The sequence below is a fragment of the Pezoporus wallicus genome, unplaced genomic scaffold (genome assembly GCF_028554395.1).
Source record: "Pezoporus wallicus isolate ANWC-B61680 ecotype Strahan unplaced genomic scaffold, APGP_CSIRO_Pwel_v1 contig_6275, whole genome shotgun sequence".
In the NCBI taxonomy this organism is placed as follows: Eukaryota; Metazoa; Chordata; class Aves; order Psittaciformes; family Psittacidae; genus Pezoporus; species Pezoporus wallicus.
In genome coordinates this window covers 1,731,354-1,754,709 of record NW_026636901.1, presented here as the reverse complement: position 1 = coordinate 1,754,709, position 23,356 = coordinate 1,731,354, and the positions used below count along the sequence as shown (strand labels likewise).

At 37.5% G+C, this 23,356-nt stretch overlaps 1 protein-coding gene across 3 annotated transcripts in view; it reads left to right on the top strand.

Moving 5' to 3' along the window:
• PTAR1 (protein prenyltransferase alpha subunit repeat containing 1) overlaps positions 1-22,877 on the top strand; it is a 29,267-nt gene extending 6,390 nt beyond the window's left edge. For 2 of the 3 annotated variants that reach the window (XM_057402168.1, XM_057402170.1), the window contains exons 3-7: positions 5,883-5,949; positions 9,582-9,686; positions 13,073-13,286; positions 18,096-18,412; positions 18,879-19,379. In XM_057402168.1, the coding sequence (XP_057258151.1) occupies positions 5,883-5,949; positions 9,582-9,686; positions 13,073-13,286; positions 18,096-18,412; positions 18,879-19,227 (1,052 nt within the window). In that variant the 3' untranslated portion in view covers positions 19,228-19,379. Of the gene's footprint in view, positions 1-5,882; positions 5,950-9,581; positions 9,687-13,072; positions 13,287-18,095; positions 18,413-18,878; positions 19,380-22,439 lie in introns of those variants that run through there. The other variant, XM_057402169.1, reaches the window with a different exon arrangement.
• Positions 22,878-23,356: the final 479 nt, after the last annotated feature.

The window sequence follows — 23,356 nt, the reverse complement described above, 5'->3', positions numbered from 1 at the left end:
TTTTGGCTGCCGGGGCCCAAGCTGGCTCACACTCAGCTGTCAGTCAGCACTCCTGGGTCCTTTTCCACTGAGCAGCTTTCCCACCACTCTTCCCCAGGCCTGTAGTGTTGCATGGGGTTGTTGTGGCCCAAGTGCAGGACCCAAGTGCAATTGTTGAACCTCATACAATTGTCCACAGCCTATCAGTCAGTTTGTCCAGATCCCTCTGCAGAGCCTTCCTACCCTCCAGCAGATCAACACTCCCATCCATCTTGGTGTTGTCTGCAAACTTACTGAGGTGCTCTTGGTCCTCTCATCCAAACAGTTTACTTTTTTTTGACACTACACTGTCCCTTAAAGCCAGTTTAATCTGTTCTGAAAAAACTGAGTGTTACTGGCAGGGAGGGCAGGCTTTGGATTGTGCATCTTGGCAAAATAAACAAGTTGTAGGGCTGCTTAGTTGAAAAATGTGAATTCTTTCTCTCTTGTCCAAGCTGGGAGGGTGGGAGAGAAATGACTGATTTTGGTGACTGATTTAGGGAAATGACATTAATCATTACAGAAGAAATTTTGTCCTGCTTTCCTGAGTTGGAAGGAAAACTGTAGTGATGTGTGGATCTAAAAAAAGAAACAAGTGCAGTGTCTTTCAGGCATAGGGGTGCCAGAAATCATTAGTCCAATCAGCTTGGTAACTGTACAGGTGATTTTCCTTTTTTATCTTTTATCTTGGTTTGGATTTTACTTTAATTTACTTGCATGAAAAATACTTCAGTGTGTGTTGTCTTTGTTAAAGAATTATAAACGGGTGTGACGTGAGAGATATTTAACTGCTTACGACGTGTCCTATTCAGAGTAAGAATAAAAAGGGGTAATTTAATTCTTAAACTTTAGTTTAAGAAACAAATTTTTTTTGTTCACAGTTTCAGGTATCTTCTAAATAGCATAAAGAGTGCTCTTATTCTAGGCTTTCTTAGAATCTTACTTTTGGTGTTTATGCATGTTTTCTCTGAGGCTTCTTTCTAGTATCTCCTACCTGCTGTGGCATTTTTCTGTCCTAGAAACAGGGATATCTTTCCCATTGAAGAACGCTTTGTGACTACTCATAGAGTTCAGATCTTTAGTACCACTGGAGTTTCAGTTTGGGAGGCTGGAGACTGCTGATAGCTGTTAGCTAAAGGGCAACTGGGTGGCTAATGTGATGGCACCCTCTTCTATCCACACTGATTCACATGCTTTGTTGCAGTGACACTGCAGTAGATGCCTGTTCTGCTTGGATGATATGGTGTAATGATTGCTTGAAGGATATCTCTGCTGCCTTCCCAGATGAAACCTTGCAAAACACCTTCCTCTCAAAACACAGTTAATAAAACTATGTCAGTAAATACTGGAGTGGCATGAAGTTTAGATTGCAGCTTGTTTGTTGAGACTTTTTCGGTTTTCTTTTGAGAGCAAAGCTGCATTTTCCTTTGCTTCTAGGGTTATAAAGTCAGTTTAAAATGTGAAGGGGTGATCTACAGCGCCTCCATATTAATAACATGTTTGTAAAGCAAGGTACAGCTTACAGAATTCAGTATGTTTTATTGTAATTGAGTTTCACAATTGATAGGAAATCTTAGCAGAAACTGAACTGCAGTGATGGAGGGAATGAAGATGGAAGTCTTTCCCAGGTAGACTTACAGAATTGTCTCTAATGAGGCTCAAGTAGGCATGTACTATCAAGAGATGTTACAGTTTCTACACATTAGACATAACCTCAAGGATTTTCCTCCAAATTCCTTTTTGTAGACAAAAGCGCATGCTTAGAATTTGGCAAGGCAATAGCTTTCTTCTGAATGTAGTGAAGGAATAGATTTGTGTGTTACTGCTGCAAAACTCAATTACATATTCAGTTGATACTTGTAATAAACCGTGATTGCAAATGTAGTCTTTCGTTACCTCCTTTGTGTTGCTTGAATTATTGTAAACCATTTTAAATGGAACGGAGAGAAAAAATGGTGCTGATTCAAGTGCCAGTTTTCAGATGCTGTGTCTGGTATTTTCTGGCAAGATCCTGCAAGAAGGAAGTGCTTTGTAGTCAGTCATTAATAGCTTACTGTGACAGATGTTTAATTTAGTTATGGTTTCTTTTGGATCCTTGGAATCTAGAGTCATGACTACTTATTATTGTTCTGCTTTAGAAATCCTAATTTTGCAAAATGCTTTTATTCTTTCTCCAATATTTTAATTTATGCATACATATTACTTGTATTATCACAAGGTGGTTTTCTGAAATTGCCACAAATTTCTCCTTTTAAACAAAGTATTGTTGTGAATACTCCCAGAATATTCTTACTTCCCATAAGTCTGTATGTTTCCACTTTTACAAGTCTTCTGAAAAGCACATCTTGAAATCTGGATACAGCCATATTTAAAGAAAAAAAAAAGAAAAGAAAAAAGAAACTCCCATATAAAAAAACCTGAAAACATATTGTCATGTTTGCCCTTTTGCAGCCGGGGGGAATTTCATGTCTAAGAGGACATATACATTGTGAGCACCTGTAATGCTACAGTTTGTTTAAAATGTATCCAGCAGAAAGTGCTTTTAAATTGTAAATAAAAGATGTCATTTTTTGTTACTAACACTGAGGGAACTAGCTGCAGCTACTATCGCTGTGTGCCAGATCTGTCATAAGACTTTCTATTGAAAATTGGCTGAAAGTTTACTAAAGTTGTGTTATTTGACATCTCTGGTTCAGAATCCACGCTTCATGAGATCTTCATCTGTTACTTGTTACACAAAGCATCAAAGAGCATCAACATGAAAGAACTGGGTATTGCTTTGAGATTTTCATATTGTCTGCTGCCTTCCTTTGGTAATGTTCAGGATACAGTGAACCTCTGTAACAGGAAAACACAATAATGGTTGACAAGCTTCTGTTTAAATTGGGCTCGATTTGGTGCTATTCCAGACCTTTGACATACCAGAGTAGTCATGTTAAGTGCAAATCATGATTTAGTAGGATAAACAAGCTATGTTGTTATAAAGAGTCATGTAGACTATGAAAACTGTCTAAAAAGTATTCAAAAGACTGAACTAGGCTGTAATAAGCTTTTTCTTAACTGTCTTGTCAACCATAGCATATACAGAGGGCAGTACCTAGCAATTACTAAAACCATTGTATTTAGAAAATCCAGCACTCAAAAGTTCAGAATTTCTTATTACTTAATTCAGAACCTCCTCTAATTGTGTTTGTTGCAGCGTTTTGCTGTGTCTCATTTTCTTCTTATCCTGCACTCCAAAGTTTCATTTACCTTTCCCTCTTGTAGTAAAAAACTTTTCCTCCTGTAACAAAGTCTTGCAGATATCTCCATTGCATAGTTCTGCTACATCGATACTTAACCATGGTTGAGCATTGGAGCCTTTAGATGCAGCCCACTGACCTCTTGGCAAAGTGATAAGCATCTGAAAATAAAGTTTACCATAGGAAGTGTCAGTACACCTACATTTGGTGTGCTGAACTCTTCATAATATGTTTTAAAAATTATATTAAGCCATCAATTTTCTGGCAGTCTTGATTAACTTAAAATGAGCTTAAAAGATATATGACTCTTTTGACTAGGGGAGAAGCTAGTATTCAACTCTTTTTTTGGGGGGAAGGGATTTTTTTTTTGTCGTGTGGTGGGTTTTTGTTGTTGATTGCTTTTGTAGATAATTGCCAGTTGGAGAGCGGGTTGGCTGAATGGGATAAAAATGCAGTTAACTGAATGAAGGTGTGTAGACTTGCTTTAAGTTATCAGCAAAGCTCATAATTCCTGACTTCTTTTTTTTTCCCCCTTGAAGAAACTCTGAGTTGCCAAGTGGTGGCTACTGTGAGTTTGATGTACAGAAGATTTATATTAGAAGAGTTACTGTTAGATCTTGGCCTACTACGTTTTGTAAGACAATTTGTGTGTGTTGGTTATGACAGAAGCTAATTACAGTGGATTAATTGGCTCATTTAATTATGTATATTCATAATAGGTAAAATTTGAGATATTCTAAAAATGCAGAATAACTGCTAGTATTTTGAGAAGGCAAAATGGAAATCAAGATGAAACCATGACAGCTCACAATTTTAAATTTTGATCTTTATAAAACTCTTATTAAATGCTGCCAATGAAGTTTTTTAATGTAAAATTGAAACAGTAGCTAGCAAAGCACTTACTAAGTGTTTAATTTTACTTATGTGAGTGATGCTGGATATTTCAATTGGGCAATTCACCTCTCTAAAATTAAAAGATGTGTTGAACTACTTTGTTTATTCAGTGATTAAGTCAAAGAAAAAAACTTTGTACATGCAGGCAGCAAATTAGGAAGCAGCTTTGCAGATATGAGGCATATTCATGCCCTAGCAACAAAGAGGGGTTTAAAAGGAAATATTTTATTAAAGGTAAAAAAAAAAAAAAAAAAATCTTGACTAGAACTCATGAAATTAGACAGAAAAGTTAGCTCCTTGAGGTAATTTCTAAAACATCAACGTAACAGCTTAGTGCAAAATTGCCAGAGTACACTAAAGAATTTTTTTCTTCCCCCACTGTGTTATATAATGTCATAACATGTTCCTCTTCAACAGGAATATCATGAGAAACACAAAATTCCTTTGTTGAACATAAATGAACAAGCAGTTATTACAGTAATATACAAGGGTATTATGCTTTTTGACCCATTTAAATACTAACTTCTGTACCTCTTGGTTACAAGATACATGAAGCCATGTTCCGCATTTCAAATTAGTATGCTCTATTGTTGTGGCATTTCATCAGTAACTTAAATTTTAATTTTATAGGCGTATTAACTGCAGTAACCAGAGGTCTAGTTCCATGAGATACCTTTTTTCCTTTTTTTTTAACTTTAGTTTATAAAGTACTGCTTATTTGCTGGAAACCACCTGGTGTGCAATCTAGTATGTTAAATGCAGTGTGATTAGGAGAGATGTAGCCCAGATTTCTTGGCAGTAAAAGCCTGGATAGTCCCATTCAGTTTTGAAGCAAGTTTCTTCTTGCTCAGTTGCAAAACTATCAGGTAAATTTTAAGGATTGTGGTTGCAGGACAGATTAACTAATACGTTGTGTCTCCTAAGAGATTAAGGGAGCCAATGCAGTGACAGTCCTTAGTATCTCAAGTTTAATTTGAGATGCCTCATGAATCCCCAGTATCACCCTGATGGGACTCAAAAATGCTTGAATGGTGCAGTGGGGTGTAAAGAGAAAAGGAAAGACTAGGCTACAGTGAAATTACTCTTCCATTCTCAGCAACCATATACCTCAGTCCTGGTTTTATAACGTTGTTAAGAAGTAAGTGTAATACTTATCTCTGTAGTCTCCAGTACTTAAATGCATGGATGCAAGCAGATGTTCTGTTTGTTCTTTTAGTGAATTAATCTTGAAATGTCAGTCTGAAGCAAGGCTGTCACTTCAGAATGTATTTAAAGTATTTTCTGTGCAGCTAGCTGAGTTATTTTGTGACCTCAATTCATGGTTGTGGTGTTTTATTTTCCTAATTTTTTTTTTATTTTGCTAGTATGTGTTTTTTTTTCTAACAGTCTAGTATATGGTGGCTGTCTGCAGCTCAGAGTTGGACTGAAATAGTAGGCTATATTTTTAATGGTACTTTCTTAAAAATTTTTGGATTTTGTTTGAAGAATTCTCTATGACATACACAGTGTGTCTGCAATTTAAATCACTAAATACTCAAGGATTCTATGCAGCGGCTCTCCCTTTTTGAGGGCATACCATATGTTCGGTTATAGCACTACAGGTAAAGGTCAGAGACTTCTTAGATGTGAGTTGCTAGCAAGACAGAATTCCATTATATTAAATAATAAAGGAATTCTGTTGTGTGTACATCGTTACTAATCCTTGTGCCTCTTGTTCAATCACTCTAGAGCTGATAGATGTCACGTGTACCCTGCTGCTGTTGAACCCTGACTTCACCACTGCTTGGAATGTGAGGTATGTCATACTCAGTGAAGGACATAGAAATTACTGGGCCATCTGTCAGCTGTAAGCTGTGTTTTCAGTGATAATTAGTGACACACTAAGAGCTCTTCAGCTAAGGAGTGCTGAGGGAATGTTAGAAATGTCTTCTGTCCTGCATGTCTTACAGATGGTTTCAGACTGCCTTTTTTTCTTTCTCTAGGTTTTTTTTTTTGTTTGGTTTGGTTGGTTTTGGTTTCCTTGGCACTGCAGGTGAAAGATTACACCACTGTATGTGAAGGCACATGTTTGGCCCACATTTCTGGGGGCTCTAAGTCCTATTGAACTGCCACTCCTGTTTCATTCTGTGAGTTAAGGAAGTCCATGTGTAGCCTTTAGATGGGCGTATGCTTTTCACTGAATCATGTAGAGCTCAATTGATGTCTGCTTTCTTCACTGTAGTAATTTTACCACTGTTTGAATATTCATACTTGAGTCCTTTTGTGATAATGGTTCAATTTGATGTCATTACCACTGCAGCTTATCAAAGCTGAGCAGCCCTCAGTAGGTACACTGCAGCTATCCTTTATTGCAGATAGATTTTCCCTCACCCTGCTCCTTTTTTGTATCTGTTTTGATTAGTCTAGCATCACCATTGGTCATGCTGCATCATTTGTCCAGGAGTCATCATGGAGGAGAAACAGGAATTTACCTCCTTGCTCTTAATGGAGCCCAGAAGCAACAGTTCTTTGCAAGTCTGATAATTTGTGTGTAAATCTCAGAGGTAGGGAGAAGTTCTCTTCCTGCTGCCTAGGTAAGACTGGAGACAGGCTTAAAAGAATAGTTTTAGAAGGGCTGAAGGGCTTGCAGAAAATTATATGTTAGTATGTAGGAGGGCTGTCATTAAAATAGTACTTTCCTTGTTAAGATGCATTAGAAAAATTGATTGTAGTATGAAAAATCAACAAAATAACCTAGAAAGATGGTTGCTGCATGTAGCTGTCAGCCCTAGAAAGGACAAATTCAGCTTTTTTTCTTTTTTCCCTTTTTTCGCTGCTGGTGTAGTTCTGAAAGATTCTGCTGTGATCTGTAACTCTGTAGCATCTCAGGTGTAAGGAAGGGGAATGAAATTGATAACAAAGAGCTTACTGTCATGACAATGTATATAGCTTGAGTAGTTTTCAAGTGCTAAAGTGGAATTGTGAACATGTACAAGTACTAGAGCTACTACAGTAATGTAGTCTTGTGGTACTTAAAGCTGAATGCAGGTTTTTGGTTTAGGTTTTGAATTTATTTTTTTTTTTTAATGCAGATGCATCCGTGCTTACCAGTCTGTTTTTTTTTTTTCCTGTCTGACAGTGGAAAGAGTTTGCGTTTATGTACCTGAGAAGAATAGTTCAAAGTTCTAAGTAGAATTAAAAAAGTTCAGGAATATGGATGAGGATTGTTTTCCCTTTTATGGTGTTTATAGTTTACACAAGTATACAAATTACTACAGAAGGTGGCCTTGCTCCCCAAATTCTCAGTCAGTGTCCTGGCTAAGTGTTTGTCATTGAAGCTCTGTTTAGCATTCATAGAGAAATGGCTGTTACACCAGCCACTAGAGTTTACCACTGGGCCTGCTCTAGCCAAGGGGCTGCTTTGCTGAATCTGACCCTACATTAGTTTAGGCTGCAGCTGGGAGTTTGCTCTTTTGAAGAGTAAATTTACTTTAAATATGTGTGAGCCTACTTATTTGCAGTTAATGGTTTAATATATAAAGAACAATTTCTTCATGAAATTGACCACATAGGTGGTCTGGTAATCTAAATCCTTATTAAATATGTACATGTATTTATTTTGAGTACTACACTGATCGAGGCTGCTTTTTCATTGCCCATGTAGTAATTAATTTTTACCAAGATGTCACCTTGTGCACTGCAATAATGGAGCTGTTATTCCACCTGCTCCAGTGTTGACATTCCCTAAATATTTCTCTTGTCTTCTTTACAAAAGTCAGTGCACTGGCACTGAACAGTCTAGTGATTCTGCAGCTCCTGGCTAGTATGCCTGAATTTCCTGTTGAGTCCTGCTAAAAGCATCCAATCTGAAGCATGGTGCAACTTTATTCAGATAAAAACAAATGTCCCTGTAGGCATGTTTCTGATCTCGGTAGACAGTTCGTTACTAACGTCACTAAATACCAGGAGCAAAACTTCCTTAAGGAACTATTTTCAGATGTACAGCATGATCTAAGAGCATAATTTCAATAAGGAATGTTTAGTCATATGTGTAACCTTATTGGCAGCCCTTGTATGAAAGGACCAAAAAAATCCCAAACAACCCCAACAGCAACAGAAAAAGAAAGCAAACTGAAAAAGCACTGCTTGTTTTATGAAAGTGCTTTTAGAATGTTCAAATCATAGAATCATAGAATAATTAGGGTTGGAAAGGACCTTAAGATCATCTAGTACCAACCCCCCTGCCATGGGCAGGGACACCTTACGCTAAATCATATCACACAAGGCCTCATCCAACCTGGTCTTGAGCACTGCCAGGGATGGGGCATTCACAACCTCCTTGGGCAACCTATTCCAGTGCCTCACCACCCTAACAGGAAAGAATTTCCTCCTTATATCCAACCTAAACTTCCCCTGTTTAAGTTTTAACCCATTACCCCTTGTCCTGTCACTACAGTCCCTAATGAAGAGTCCTTCCCCAGCATCCTTACAGGCCCCCTTCAGATACTGGAAGGCTGCTATGAGGTCTCCATGCAGCCTTCTCTTCTCCACACTGAACAGCCCCAACTTCCTCAGCCTGTCTTCATACGGGAGGTGCTCCAGTCCCCTGATCATCCTCGTGGCCCTCCTCTGGACTTGTTCCAACAGTTCCATGTCCTTTTTATGTTGAGGACACCAGAACTGCACACAATACTGCAAGTGAAGTCTCACGAGAGCAGAGTAGAGGGGCAGAATCACCTCTTTCGACCTGCTGGTCGCGCTCCTTTTGATGCAGCCCAGGATACGGTTGGCTTTCTGGGCTGCAAGCACACACTGCCGGCCCATGTTCATTTTCTCATTAACCAACACCCCCAAGTCCTTCTCCGCAGATCAGCTCTGAATCTCTTCTCTGCCCAACCTGTAGCTGTGCCTGGGATTGCTTTGACCCAGGTGTAGGACCTTGCACTTGGCATGGTTAAACTTCATGAGGTTGGCATCAACCCACCTCACAAGTGTGTCAAGATCCCTCTGGATGGCATTCCTTCCCTCCAGGGTATCAACTGAACCACACAGCTTGGTGTCATCGGCAAACAGGCATTACATATAGTTCCTTGACTTTCAGATTAGCAACAGAAGTTGTGATTGAGAGTCATACTCAAATACAGTTGACAATGATTTTTGGGTAGGTTTGGGAACCAATGTATGTGTTGTAGGTGTTCAGATTGAGTTAAAGTTCTTTGGTCGGAATTTATTATATTGGTCATGGTTGAATGGGGGGGGGGGGGTGTGTATATATATCTCAATCAAAATGGAATAGGTTAATGCACCAAAGGCTTTTTAATAAACTCCTGTAGTTTGACAGTGAAGTTCTATTGCAATACAAAGGAAATGCCATGCTGTTTGCTATTGGGATGTGTGTTCCATTTTCAGGTTACTCCTATTCATACAAATTAATTTTATTTTTTGTAGGAAAGAATTAATACTGTCTGGCACTTTAAATCCACTTAAAGATTTGCATCTTGGAAAACTGGCGTTAACCAAGTTTCCAAAGAGTCCAGAAACATGGATTCATAGGTTTGTTTACCTTGCCTTCTGTTGCCTCCCTAACTTAAATACGCTCCGCCTTGTACTTGGATTAAGGAGAGACATAGTTGGAGGACATGTAGAAATGTACCGTATTCTTTGAGACAGTCGTTTTAAAATACTGTTCTTTGGCTTTTGATTTTATACTTAGAACTAAAATCACATGCACCTTTTCCATTACTTACTATTTTAATGAACTTTGGAAGTGGGATAAATTTTCCTAAAGGTCCGTCATGTCTTCAGCACCTAAAACTTTCAGCCTTGAGAATTCTGACTCCATGGATAGTATGTTTTTGAGCATTGTGGGTTTCTCCCTCTTTCTCTGTTCCAATTTATCACTGTATTGCTTGTTTACTCAAAATTTCAAACAAGAATATGCAAAAGCTAATCTTTATAACCAAAATTGGGTTCTTCTCCATTCCAAGTCTTTCTGGTTTAGTGAATTTATTTTTATCATTTCTAACTTAAGCAATGTCATTGTCATCACTAGTAAATATTAAAATAACAGAGCACATTTTTGGAAAAGATAACTCCAGAATTACTTGGAGGCACAAAGCTAACCATCTCAAGTCGTGACTGAGTGTACGTAAAACAGCTGTAGCACAGCTGAGTGCTAGATCTGTTGCTCAACTTTGTTTGGTATTTAAAAAAAAAAAATTTGTGTATATGTGATTTTTTTTTTTTTTTCATGATATATTTTTCGCAGGATGACTCATCCTTTTATACACAGCCTTAAAGAGATTTGCATGTATAACACATTTAGAAAGCAGCTCACAATGTTTGCATTCCCATGTCCAGCATTAGGACAACTGCAAAGCTGATGCCTCAGTGAGGGACTCTTATCAAAACCACAAATAAAACTTCAGTTGTGCTGATAACAGGAATTTTTGAAAGAGGGAGTCGTTGGTAAACTCTTCTTTGTGACCGCATGATCTTAAAATTCTCAAATTTAACTTAGAATGTAGTATATGAAATACTCTTAGGTGTTTTTTAACTTATAAGCACCTACTGAATTTCTGTTAATTTCTTTCTTGTTAGCACTGATGAATTTCTATTTTGATTAAGTTAGAATGGTAGTTTCTTGATATTCATCTACATCTTGTAGAAATAATAAAAAAATCTAATTTCTATGCAATCTTAAATTGTGAATATTTTACTTAGTGTTATAATTTGTTCTTCCTTGTATTTGCCTAAACCAAAAGAGTATATTTGAGGGCGATTGTAAAAATGCTTGGCTTGGATTTTGACGTGCTGACTATTATTGCTCATCTTATTTTCTATCACACAGAAAAAATTTTCTTTCTGCATCAGCACAGTAATTAATCTAATGTTTTCTCTTTCCCTGTTGTACCAAATTTCAGGTGGAAGTGCAAAAAAATAGGATGAGGGAATTACAAAATTTGATAAAACATACCCAATTTTTTTTTTCTTTTTACACATGGCAGATACATTTGCTAAACATATCAAAGTACCTTTCATACGTTTTGCTATATGGCCTTTTTACTACTGGGGAGGTTTCAAATAGATCTTGTGCATATACAGTCAGTATATTTATGGATTGTGCAGTTGTCACTGAATAAGCCTGTGTTAATTTGCAGTAATTCCAGGAACTGCAGTAGTAATAGGAACATACATACAGTGACAGAATAAATTGGATTTTTTTTTTTCCAGCTCTATTGGAGGAAATGTTTTCTTAAAACATTATTTCTCTTAAATAATACCATGATATTGAACAGGCACCCAAAATACATTTTAAATTTTATGACGTTGTGCTGGTCTTTTTTTCCTTCCATGCAAAAAGTGTAGAAAGTAGTTCAGATTTAATTTCATATTTTTTTTTCTTTTGTTGTAGTGACAGAGCCTGTAACGCCTCTATTTTTTTCCCACATGCTCCTGTATATGTAGTTTATCTTCATTCCGTATTTTGTAAAACATCCTTATTTCAAGAAGTGGAGATATTTTGGGGCTCAAAATAATTTGGCTTTCTGTGGTTTTACTGGGAAGTCAATGTTAATGCAACATTTATGTTTTGTTAAGGGAATGCCTCATTTACTCATTTATCTTTCTTGCCTAGACATTTTTAAGGTATACCACTTCTTGCAAGTCTGCTGATTGAAGTGAAAATATACTAGGTGGTGATGTTTGTATCAAAGACATTTTTAAAAAGCAAAAATTAAGTCTTCAAATTTACCACGTTACATAAAGTTAACAGTAGTAAAAAATTATGCTATGTTTGGCTGTACATCTTTAGTTAAAACAATTCTTACATAGGAAGCCAGTATATGAACACAGACTTCAGTCTACTGTTAGTGACTTCTTCTGTGTTTAAAAATTACATTCTTATAAATTATCATTAATACTGTCTTCCAGTAGTTTAAATCTTTTTTTTTTCTTTAATAACCAGGAAAAAGACACAGTGTAAATAAAAAACACCAGTCACCAAGAATATTATAAATGTTTTCAAATGAGAGAAAAAGCAGATGAATTACAGCACTTTTTTAAGTGAGTGGTTAGCTTACTGATTTTTTTTTAAATTGTTTATATATATATATATGCAGTTTTACATATTATTTGCAAATCCAAGGTATCTTTTTAAAGAAAATTATTATTTTTAAGTATTATTTTCTTTTAGCAGGAGTGACACCTTTCTGAAAGTAGCAGTTAATTGGTTTTGGTCCAGTATGAGCCAGTACAAACCAGAAAAACCTCTGTGTCACACACCAGAGGATAGGATATCCAGGTTTCCAGAATGTTCTACAGGAACCCCACCGTGTGCTTATTGTGGTCACTTAAAATTAAATATGCGTAATTGAGCAATAACAACTATTTGTTTTGCTTATACCTATAGCCCTTGAGACTGTGAGTCTTTTGCACTTTCTTTCTGCTGTACATCTGGTGATGTACAGAAACTAATTTGGCTTATTATGTGCAGTGCTGATAAATATAAAAAATACAAAGCACATTTAATTTTTTCTTATTGAATCACTTTCTGTCTCATGTTGAATACTTTAGTGCTATACAAGTCTCTGAAAGAGAAGCTCATTAGAAATCGCATGTGGCCAGTTCTTGCTTTTTTTTTTTTCTTTAATTTGCTGTTTCCTTCTGTTTTCTTTCAGTATGCGGTAAGTAGCCATGATGATTTACAGGGAGTGAATAGATACAGCTAGAGATAAATTATTTTGGAGTGTGATAATAAAGTCATAAAGTATGGGAAGACTTCATTTAGTTAGATTTTAGTACTTATTCATCATCTAGTTGTAGTTTAGTTCAGATAATTAAAAGAAAGGTTTGATTGATTTATATAAATGAAAAAACCTTTTTTTTTTCCCCTCCTAAAATTGCTCTCTCACCATTAACACTATACATCGTTTAACTAGACGATGGGTGCTGCAACAACTCATTCAGGAGAACTCCTTGCCCAGTCTTGTGACTAAAGGAAACTTGGGAGCAGCACCTGTGGAGAGAATTCACCGACTAGTGCAGGAAGAAATGAATGTCTGCTCTGAAGCTGCTGGGAGATACCCAAGCAACTACAATGCCTGGTCCCATCGCATCTGGGTTTTACAGCATTTGGGAAAGCTGACTGTCAAGGTATAGTGTAATAGTGAATAAATTCCTATTAGAGAAAGAGATTAATACATGACAGATACTATTCTGATAATATAATGCAATGTCTCATTTTGATAACCTTATTCAGCTTTTCTGTGGTTTCAAAATACTGGAAGATTAAATAAAGCCAGCAGGAATTTCAGAGAAAGTGTAGTAGTGCCTGTAATCTGTTTCTACAACTCCAGTGGTATCTTTTGGCAGCATTTAAACTGAGGCCTGACCAAGCTATTTCAGTACTAGCAGGGACAAACATTTGTGGTGGCAAGTATTTCAGATCACACGGTAGTATCTAAAACACGGCAACCTGCAGCAATTCGAAATATTTAATGTGACGTGGTCTCAAATTATATAGGTGGTTTCATAATCCTGTGTTTTCTAATCTGTTAGGTGAATTCCGTGTGAATATTAGGCTGATACAGTGACGTCACATTTTTAATGGAAGCCTCTGCCTTCTGCCATGCTGTAAATACATAAGAGAGTGAGGAAGAAATTTAGTGGAGGTCGTTGAGTCAGTATAGCCATTATTTTTGCATTATGGGCCAGCTACTGCTAACAACAGATATTGTTTGACTGATGTTTCTTGTTAATTGTCACCTGAGAAACTTGAGGAATAGCTGTATCAGGTTAGTAGTAAATCACAAGTATGTTCCAGACTCCATGAGGGATACAGACCAGAATTTGGATTTCTCTGCTTATCAAGTCTGTGTCAAGTTATCAAGTATACTTGTATCAAGTACATGTGTGGTGTGTGTGTATCAAGTATGTGTGGTGTAACCTCAGCCAGCAACTAAGCACCACACGTTTGCTCTCTCACTCCCTCACAGTGGGATGTGGGGAGAATCAGACGAGTAAAAGTGAGAAAACTTGTGGATTGAGATAAAGACAGTTTAATAGGGAAACAGAAAGCAAAAGCTGCGCTCACAAGCAAAGTAAGACAAGGAATTAGTTCATTGTGGGCAGGCAGGTGTTCATCCATCCCCAGGATAGCAGGGCTCCATCATGCATAATGGTTACTTGGGAAGATCAGTGCCATCATTCAAAATACCCGCCTTTCATTCTTATTCCCCCATCTTTATATGCTGTGCATGATGCCATATGTTCTGATGTCTCGCTGGGGTCAGCTGTCCTCCCTGTGTCCCCTCCCAGCTCGTTAGGCACTCCCAGATCCTTGCTGTGGTGTGAGGAGCAGAACTCTTGAGGCTGTGTAAGCAGTGCTCATCAGTAACTAAAACTTCTCTTGAGTTATAAGCACTGTTTGCACCACAAATCCAAAACGTAACCCCATACCAGCTACTATGAAGTAAATTAACTCTATCCCAGCCAAAACCAGTGTGTTTGAATATTTTAAAAGCATGTTAAATTTCACTGAGACACAAGACCGGGACTGTGCTGAAAAAGCAGCAGTCATTATGATTCTGTAACCATTTAGTTCTTACAAGACTAACTTAAATTAGGGATATTCTATATTATTGAAGGCCACATACCTGCTTTAATACAAACTTTGTTTGAGGTAGTATTTCTTACAGTGTACAAGGAACCAGGCTCAGAAACATAATGTGTATGTTGTATTATCTTTGAAGTAAGAGTTCTCAAAACAGGTTTATCATTTTGAAATCCTGCTTTGGAGGATTTCAGGGGGTAGGTTGTTCAATAGATTTGTTTTGTGTGGCTTGTTTTGGTTGGTTTGTTTCTTGTTTTTTTGGTTGGTTTGTTTAGTTTTTTGGGTTTTTTGTTCGTTTGTCTGGTTGGTTTGGTTTGTTGATGTTTCTCCTTTGGTGTGGGTAATCCTAGTGCTTCTGCAAACTAAATTTCAGTTCAAACTCTGCGAAGAAAGTACAGAAGGAGAAAGTTTGGGCCCTATTGTCTTCTCACAGCATACAGATATTTCGTTTTTATTACACTAGAGAGTAAAAGATTCTTATTTGAATATAGGAATTTGGATTTGTTTTTCCTACAGAATTTGAACCACATTAGCAAGTTTACGTAGCGTTCAAATAGTGTTCATTAAGATCAACTGAAGATTTGTCAATAGTAGATTGCTCCAAATCTAATCTAATCTTTCTGATATTGGAGTAGTTGCCTCCATAAAAGACAAGAAGACTTCAGCTCTTTCATGTGATAGTTCAGTAAGCTAATGGGGGAAGAACACACGCTAAAGATACCTACTGGTAGGTAGATGTGAAATGAGTCAGAGAACCAGAGTAAGACAGTAATATCAGTGTAGTCTGTAAAAAGTCATATACATTGACACGTCAGAGAAACCATGCAGGTACAAAAATAGGATGTAGTTCAGCAAGGACAGACAAATTTTTTTGTTTCCTTTAGATAGGAATACCCGGCTTCAGAGCATGGTCATTGGCCAGGCCCTGCGGTAAAAAGGCAAGCAAAGAAACAAGTAGTGGGGTGATTGCCATAATGCATCACTTCTCTTGTGTGATGCCAGGAAAAGAGAAGTATGTTCCTAAGACACAAAGTAATTTTTCCTTTAGACATCACCAATAAGGCTGTGGCTTTTTCTTAGATAACTGGACCTCCAAAGGCATCTTTCGTATGAATGGAAATTGCCATATTTACCTGGTTATCCTTGAAAGTTTTTTTCCCCATATGCAGTTCCTTTTCATTTCTCCAGTGTTCCAGTCCAAGGAGGAAGCTTTGGGCTGCACATTATGGTGGGTAAACGCTTTTAAAAGCAAGCACAGGGTGAGGGAGGGTGTAAGAGCATGTGCAGACCCACAGGTTGAGGCAGAGGCTAGTGAGTGAGTGGCTGTTTCCTATTCTGGAGTGGGATGCCAGTTCCATGGTACTTGGCCCACCACTGAAAGTAGGAGAGAGCACTTTGTAAAAGGTGGTCAAGAGTGGGGAGGGAGGTGTTTTCATATAATTTCGTCTTTGCTTCAAAGAAGAATGGCAAAGGGCTTGTGCTGTTTGGTGTGAAAATGGAGAAAACTGGCTTGGTAAGAAAGAACCGCTGCTGGAAGTCAGATGTTAGCTGGCTTTTTTGTTTCATCTCCAGTTGTTTGAAGTATTTTCTACTGTTACTCTGAGGTTTCTAGAAGAGAGGTGCTATTTCCCCCCCCCCCCCTTTTTTTTTTCCTGTATGTCTCGCAAGATGTAATGGCAAATCTGCTGTCTTGCTCATATAAAAGAGGTTTTCTAGTTCAGGTAGAGTAATACAGGGAATCATTCTGTTTTGTGCAGGGAGTTAAAATACATAATTACACTATTCCCCTGTAAGTTTTTAATTCATAAACGTGTTAGGTAAGTGAACCAGATTGTTCAGAGATTTAATTTGGATATAATGTGCATAGTGCCATATCCAGCTGAATAAAGACTGGTTTGATTTTTCTGATGTTGCTGTTGATCCTTACTTTGTTTTTAATAGGCTTTTAAATTTTAGTGCTCAGAAATCTAAAATAGTAAGCGCTGTCCTACTGAGAATAGAGAAGCTGATCTTGTGGTTTAAAATGCGAACGAGATGGGGAGGTTTAGTGCTCTTAAGAATACCCTGTGGGCTGTTATTTAATAGTGCACTTTGGTTTGCTGATCTGTAAAACCAGGATGATTCTGCTATCTCTTGGCAAGACCTAAAAAAGCATGTTGAGTGTCTCAGGTAGAAGGTGCTATTTACGCTGTTTGTGTTCTCATAGTTTTTACAACAGCCACACCACAAAAAAGCTGTATAACTAGCCTTCCATATTTCCATGGTTTTCTTTGTGGGAGCCTGTGCCTCTGATGCAGCAGGTTTAAAAAGAAATACTTGTGCCTATGGAAGTTGCTTTGCATTATCAGCTAGTCGTGTTAAATGATGTATGTAGCTTAGAAAGGAGATTAAAAGCAAGATTATAACCAGTAAGGTTTTTATCTAAAGTCTTCAGAAGTAAATGAAAAAGGTAGTTTTGATCTCCAGATCTGGAGATCAAACTGGATAAACTCCAGAGGAGGAGCAATGTGAGGAAAAATGTTAAAGCTTTTGAATAAATATGACCATTACTTCTAATAAATAAACTAAAGTAAAAGAAGCTTTGCCTGGTACCCAATCTCACGTGTCTTCCCAGAAATAATTTTTGAAGGTTTAAAAACATTAAGAGTTAAGAGAAACTTGCTAGGTTCCAGCAGTGTTAGCAGTACAACTGTACTCACCTATGTAAGTGTTTAACACAGTTATTGTGAGAGCTTTTCCAGGAGTTTGTTTTTTTCACCAATTACCAAGTCAAGCAACTTAGTTAAGGACAAATAGTTTTGTATTCCACAGGTTCTAGGACTTGAGGACTTGGAACATTGTGTTAGTGGTTGACATTGTTTCCTGGAAAATGAAAGTAAATTATTTTAAATCCTCTTCCTTTTTTCTTTCTTTTTTTTTTTTTTTTTTTAAACTCACCCACTCTCACCCATAATGCACTAGGCAAAAGTAAAAATACTTTTAACTAATATCCATGTAGTGTGTTGTACCTTCTGCCTCCTCTAAATAACTGTTCAGAGGTTCATAAACCACTGCTTATTTCTCATCATTAGTGGTTTGGTTGTTTTTTTTTCCCCCTCATCCTGTGTGAAGGCTTCTGAGACACCTGCCTTTTCAGAGTTTGGAAGAAGTGTAATTTCTTTTGTGCAGGAATGCCAAGGTACTTTTTAGCATGCAGTAGGAAAAGCTTAGTGATACTTCATTTTTTAAATGTGTTTTTAAAGCATTGCCACAGTGGCTGAAATCCCCAGAGAAGAAGTTGCTTTAATATAGAAATGGTGGTAAATTTCTCCTTTATACTGATTGGTAACTGTCGCTGCTTTTTGTTTCAGGTTCTCCTTGATGAACTTTCATCCACCAAGTATTGGGTATCCATGCATGTCTCAGACCATAGTGGATTTCATTACCGCCAGTTCTTACTCAATTCATTGATAGGCAGAACTGTGACTGACAATAATTTACTGTTACAAAATCGGATGGTAAATGTGCAAAACCCTAGCCTTCTAAAGGAGGAGGAGAGTGCAGGGGCAGCAGCTGCCTGTGCAGAGGATCAGAGCGTGGATCTCCCCCGCTGTTTAGAGGAAGAGTTGGAGCTCTGCACTGAACTGATTGATACTTACCCAGGGCATGAAACCTTGTGGTGTCATAGGTAAGAGGACTTGGTCAAAAGAGTGTCCTTCTGGTTGTGGAATGTGCTTTGCGTGATGTTTCTAGACAAATCGTTGCTCTGATTTTAAAAGGTACCACCCAGGAAAAGAGTTACTTGTTGATGTAAGCTCTACTTGACCCTGTAGTTTGTGCAAGAGACACAGGATACTGTTGATCAGCCTAAAAATGTTTAAAAGGCAAAAGATAGGCAGAAGATGGATCAACTGCAGAAAACTGCTGCTTTGCCAGCTAAGTTTTTGTGCTTGAGTAGGTAACAGCAGATTTGCCAGAGTGACACCGAGTCATTTTTGTGTAGAGTGTGAGCAGTGACTGCAGATTTTGTCTTGGGGGTGGAATCTGGAAGGGTGGCAAATGAACTGAAGCAGTTCAGCAGCAACAGCAGATTATTTTCAGTATGTGACTTTTTATTCCTTTTTTTTTTTTCCTTCCTTCCTTTTACCCTGAAGAAGGTGTGTGTTCTACCTTCAGCACCACCTAAGGAACAGACTTCCTCTTCTGAGTGCAGTGGTATCATCTGTGGGCAGCAATGATGAAACATTGAATAATTCCCACTACAGTACTGCGATAAGTCACATGGCACAAGCTATGGATGTTGATGGTTTGAATGAATCCAACAGCAAACAAGTTTATACCCAGGAAACAAAACGCCTGAAACGTGCTCCTGTGCAGGACTCTTTTGGTCCAGAAATGGAATACCGGTTCATTAGTGAAGTATTATCTACTTGCAGGGATGTGGATCAAGCCAGGTTTGCTACTGCTTATAGGAAATGGTTAGTTACTTTTTTAGGTCAGTAAAGAGAGTGTTTAAAGCCTACAGGGTTCTTCTTTTAGTGCAATATTCTCTTTTCAGACACAAATGCATGTCTTGATTGCAAGTGTTAGCTAACCATGTGTTTTCCACTCTTCTAATGGTCAGTCTTAGAGTTCATATTCAGAGTAGAAGTCTGTCACTTAAAGAACTGGTGTAGTTTTTAGTAAGCAGGTACAGTTTGTTCCTTAATCTTTTCACCAAAGCATTCTGTGTCAGCTTCCTACTGTAACGTATTCTTATTTCTTACTTCTGCATTAAGGTGGACTCTGAATCGTTGGCTTTAAAACAACAACAATAACAACAAAGTGTGAGAGAAAAAAAAGTCTGAAATGCTTTTGAAACAGTGTCTGGGAAAAGGGTAAGAGGATCTGTCTGTATCACCTAAACGTGTTTCCAGGTTGATCCTCTTTGCTATAGTGGCACCTTGCTAATACTTTATTGGATTCAAACTGTATTTGGTGAGTGCTATTACTTTTGTTTTAGCAACCTTTGGTAGAACACCAGACTGCAGTGTTTCTTTCTCAAGGCTCTAGTAATGGTATTGGAGCCTTCTACTATGGTAACTGGGTTTTTGTTTGCTTACTAGTTCTTACATTATTTTGATAAGAAAGTCTATGAAGTTGAAATCATGAAAAGCAGATACAGGAAAATGTGGCAGAAAATAGTTCAAACACATGTTCACACTTACATTCAGAGCTGTATTTGAAAATAATTTTCTTAAACTGCTTTACCTTCATTACCTACTTGGTATTTATTTATTTATTTTATCTCAACAATCCAGAATTAATGACACTCAACACACATTTCTGAATTTATTATGTACACTACAGACTCTCAGCCTGCTAAATCACATATTGCTAACTTGTCCTTGACTAAGACCACGTAAGTAAAATACGTGATGGAGTAAAAAGTAATTCTTCTGGTCACCGTACAATCCCAAAAGTAGTCACCAGGAGGGAGCTATCTCTTCACTTTTGTTCTCTTGGAGAGCTTCAGTCTTTGTTGGATTGTTTTTGCATTTTTGTTCTGGATTGTTTGGGGTTTTTTGTTTTTGTTTTTGTTTTTTTTACTCTTCCTTAAAAGCACTTCTCCCACCATACATCTCTGTTTACGTAACTGTAAACTTTAAGGGAATTTGAAACATGTTTCTAGTCCAGTGAAACTAAACATGAATGGTTTGTTTTGTCATTTTCTTGGAACTTGTCTATATAAGGGATTTTTTTTACACTAACTGAATGAATTGTGCTTGTCCAAAGACCCAGGGGATAAACTTTGTACAACTGTGTAAGTTTGTGTAATGGCAACGTCACCTGTGTTCCAAGCAGACTGTTCACTGGGGATTCGATTTTCAAGCTAGACTCTTCGCCAAAATTGCTGTATATTTCTCCTGCCCAAAGTGCCTCCTGACAGTGCTGTTTCAAGCTGCTGTTTCTGACGGGTAGAGAGAGCAACAATGAGGGATTAAAAAAACATAAGGTATTATTTGGAAAGAAAAAAGGCACTTGAAATGTGCAGTTCCAACAGTTCTAAAAAATTTGATGGATGGGGGTTACTCTTGCATTTCAGAATGAACATAGGCCACCTCTAGTCTTAGAGATTATGTTCATAACTCATTTCAGGCACCAGAGTAGCTAACATAACTCATTTCAGGCACCAGAGTGGCTAACAAAGACATTTCTAAATGTACAGTCTTCTGTTTACCGTACCTAGATAAGACTGACCTAGGCTTGAGTATCTCCATGGCAAAGCTTTGTCTTAGTGGATATCCACACCTGCCTCTCTATAGCTAGTGACCTATTATGCATGGCATTTTGTTTTGAGGTGCTTTGGGGTGTTGTCTTGGTTGATGGTTTTAGTTGCAGAAGATTAAGTCAGTACATGAAGGAGGTGTGGTAATGGCTTCAGATGCTAATTTCATCGTAAGATGTTGTCTCTGTGACCACTGACAAATGGGTAGGTTCAGTTACAAACTGAAGCCTGAACTTAAGAACTTAACTTGAGCAAGAAGTTTTACCCAGTCCACAGGACTTGACATGTAGCATGTATGGTAGCCTGGGTCAACTTGACTAAGAGTATACCGTTAATGACTAGTATGAACCTGGGAAGCATGAAGTCAGCTGGCAGTGTATTAGGAATCATGCTCTTGGTCCCAGATTACTTCAACAGTAACACAGCTGTGTGTTGTGTTTACCTTAGCAAAACTTATCTGTTCACGAGAAAAATATTAGTAGCAGGAGCAGGCTGGGAACTGGGAGCAAGGTAAGAAATATTTCTTGAACTGTGGAAGGGAAGAGATGGTCTCTTCATGCACTAGAGTGATTGAGAGGTTTAGAGGAAAAGATCTGTATTAGAATCTGACTTGAAACCCATTATATATTTCTTCTGGAATATTACCTGGAGGCTTAGGTAGCTTTCTTAGAACTGTATCATGGAATTACTGTGCTGTTGAATTTTACAATCTTGCCATCATAAACAAATCCAGCAGCTGCCCTCATAAACATTTGATTCGTGTCAGCACAAGTTACGCATGCTTGTATAAAGACAAGATTTGGTCCTGTGTAACTGAACAGAGCTGCGTTCTATTTTCATACTTGGAAAATGTTCTGAGAGCTCTGATTAGAGTTGGTCGATGTTACTTACTTTTACAAAACATGGGTGGCTGCAGTATGACTCTTAACTATGGGTTTTTAAAGCCTACACCTAGTGGACGTACTATTTATTTTTTTTAAATCCAGTGAGAATAGCTACGTTTAGAAGTGTTTGCAGACTGGACTCTGCAACACAGGAAAGTGAAAAATAAAAAATCAAAACAAGTCTTAGCTTTCCCTTTGAAAGAAATACAAACAATAAGCTGTCAAAATCACACTTTAATTTTTTCATTATAAGTATAGATTATATGAAAGAAGAAAATATGTAACTAAATTACTTCAAGCTGTCAATGTCCTGAAGCCACTTACACGAAATGATTGAAGAGATACTTCCCACAAATTACATTAAGCTCACAACTGTGGGATATTCTGGAACTATGGTCTTTGGAGCGTACCTGTCTAACCATTCAGTATTACTACAGAGTCCCGCTTGGCCACTGCTGGGAGAAAAGAAAAATGGTTTCAGGCCATTGGTAGTTACACATATTACACATAAAGGTGATCGAGTACAGGTATCTTAACAGAATTGCAGTTGTTTTGTGTTTCAGAGGTCAGAGAATCGTAATGTACTCGATGAACATTCTTGCAGAGAAAGTGTCCAACAGAAGCTGTAGAATACAAGTCTCTTACTTTATGAAGTTCTTTCAGATATAAAATCAAACTTTTACACCTGTAAAAGGCTTTATATGAAGCTCAGCATCTTTACTGACTTTGTCTTCTGCTGTAGTGTCATTTGAATTGATGCAAATTGGTTTTGTTCACTGGATTAGTCTTTGTAGGTATTTCTTTGTGCTAGAAACAAAGGGGTTTGAGAAAAAAATGTAATCTGAAACTACAAATATTAGAATAGAAGGAATCACGTTTCTAAGAAGTTGAATTCTTTGCTGCTAAATACCTTCACTGTTATTTCCTTGGCATTTGGATTATCTTGTGTCTTACAGTCACTGGAGCAACACATGCAGCATTAAAGATAGCTACAATAGCAACACTTGTTTAAAGTTGTTATTGGAATGCTTTACTATAGCTGCTCTGATTAATATTTGTTAATCTATTCATGCCTGCATATTAGTGTTCTGTTGACTTCTTACATGTCCTTTATACACTAAACCCTTGTGTCATTTAAAGAGTCAGAAAAGTAAATTGTTGGTTTATTAGGTTTGATTAATTACCTTATGTGGAACTTACTTAAAACAAATAAGCAAATTCATACTATAGTGAGAAAGCTTAGATTCTGTCTTACAAGCAAAATTTCTGGCATTTCCAGTTTTATCTTAGTGCTGCTTAATTAAAATGTGTAGGTAGCCTGTACGGACAGGAGTAAGTTGTTTGTTTGTTTGTTTGTTTTTCCTAGGTAGAGTATTAAAGAATTTTTAAAACAGTACAGTATGGTGTTGATGAGTAGAAACAAAGGGTTTTAGAAAGGCTTATCTGCATAGCCAGACTCAACAAGCATACTTCTTCAGAA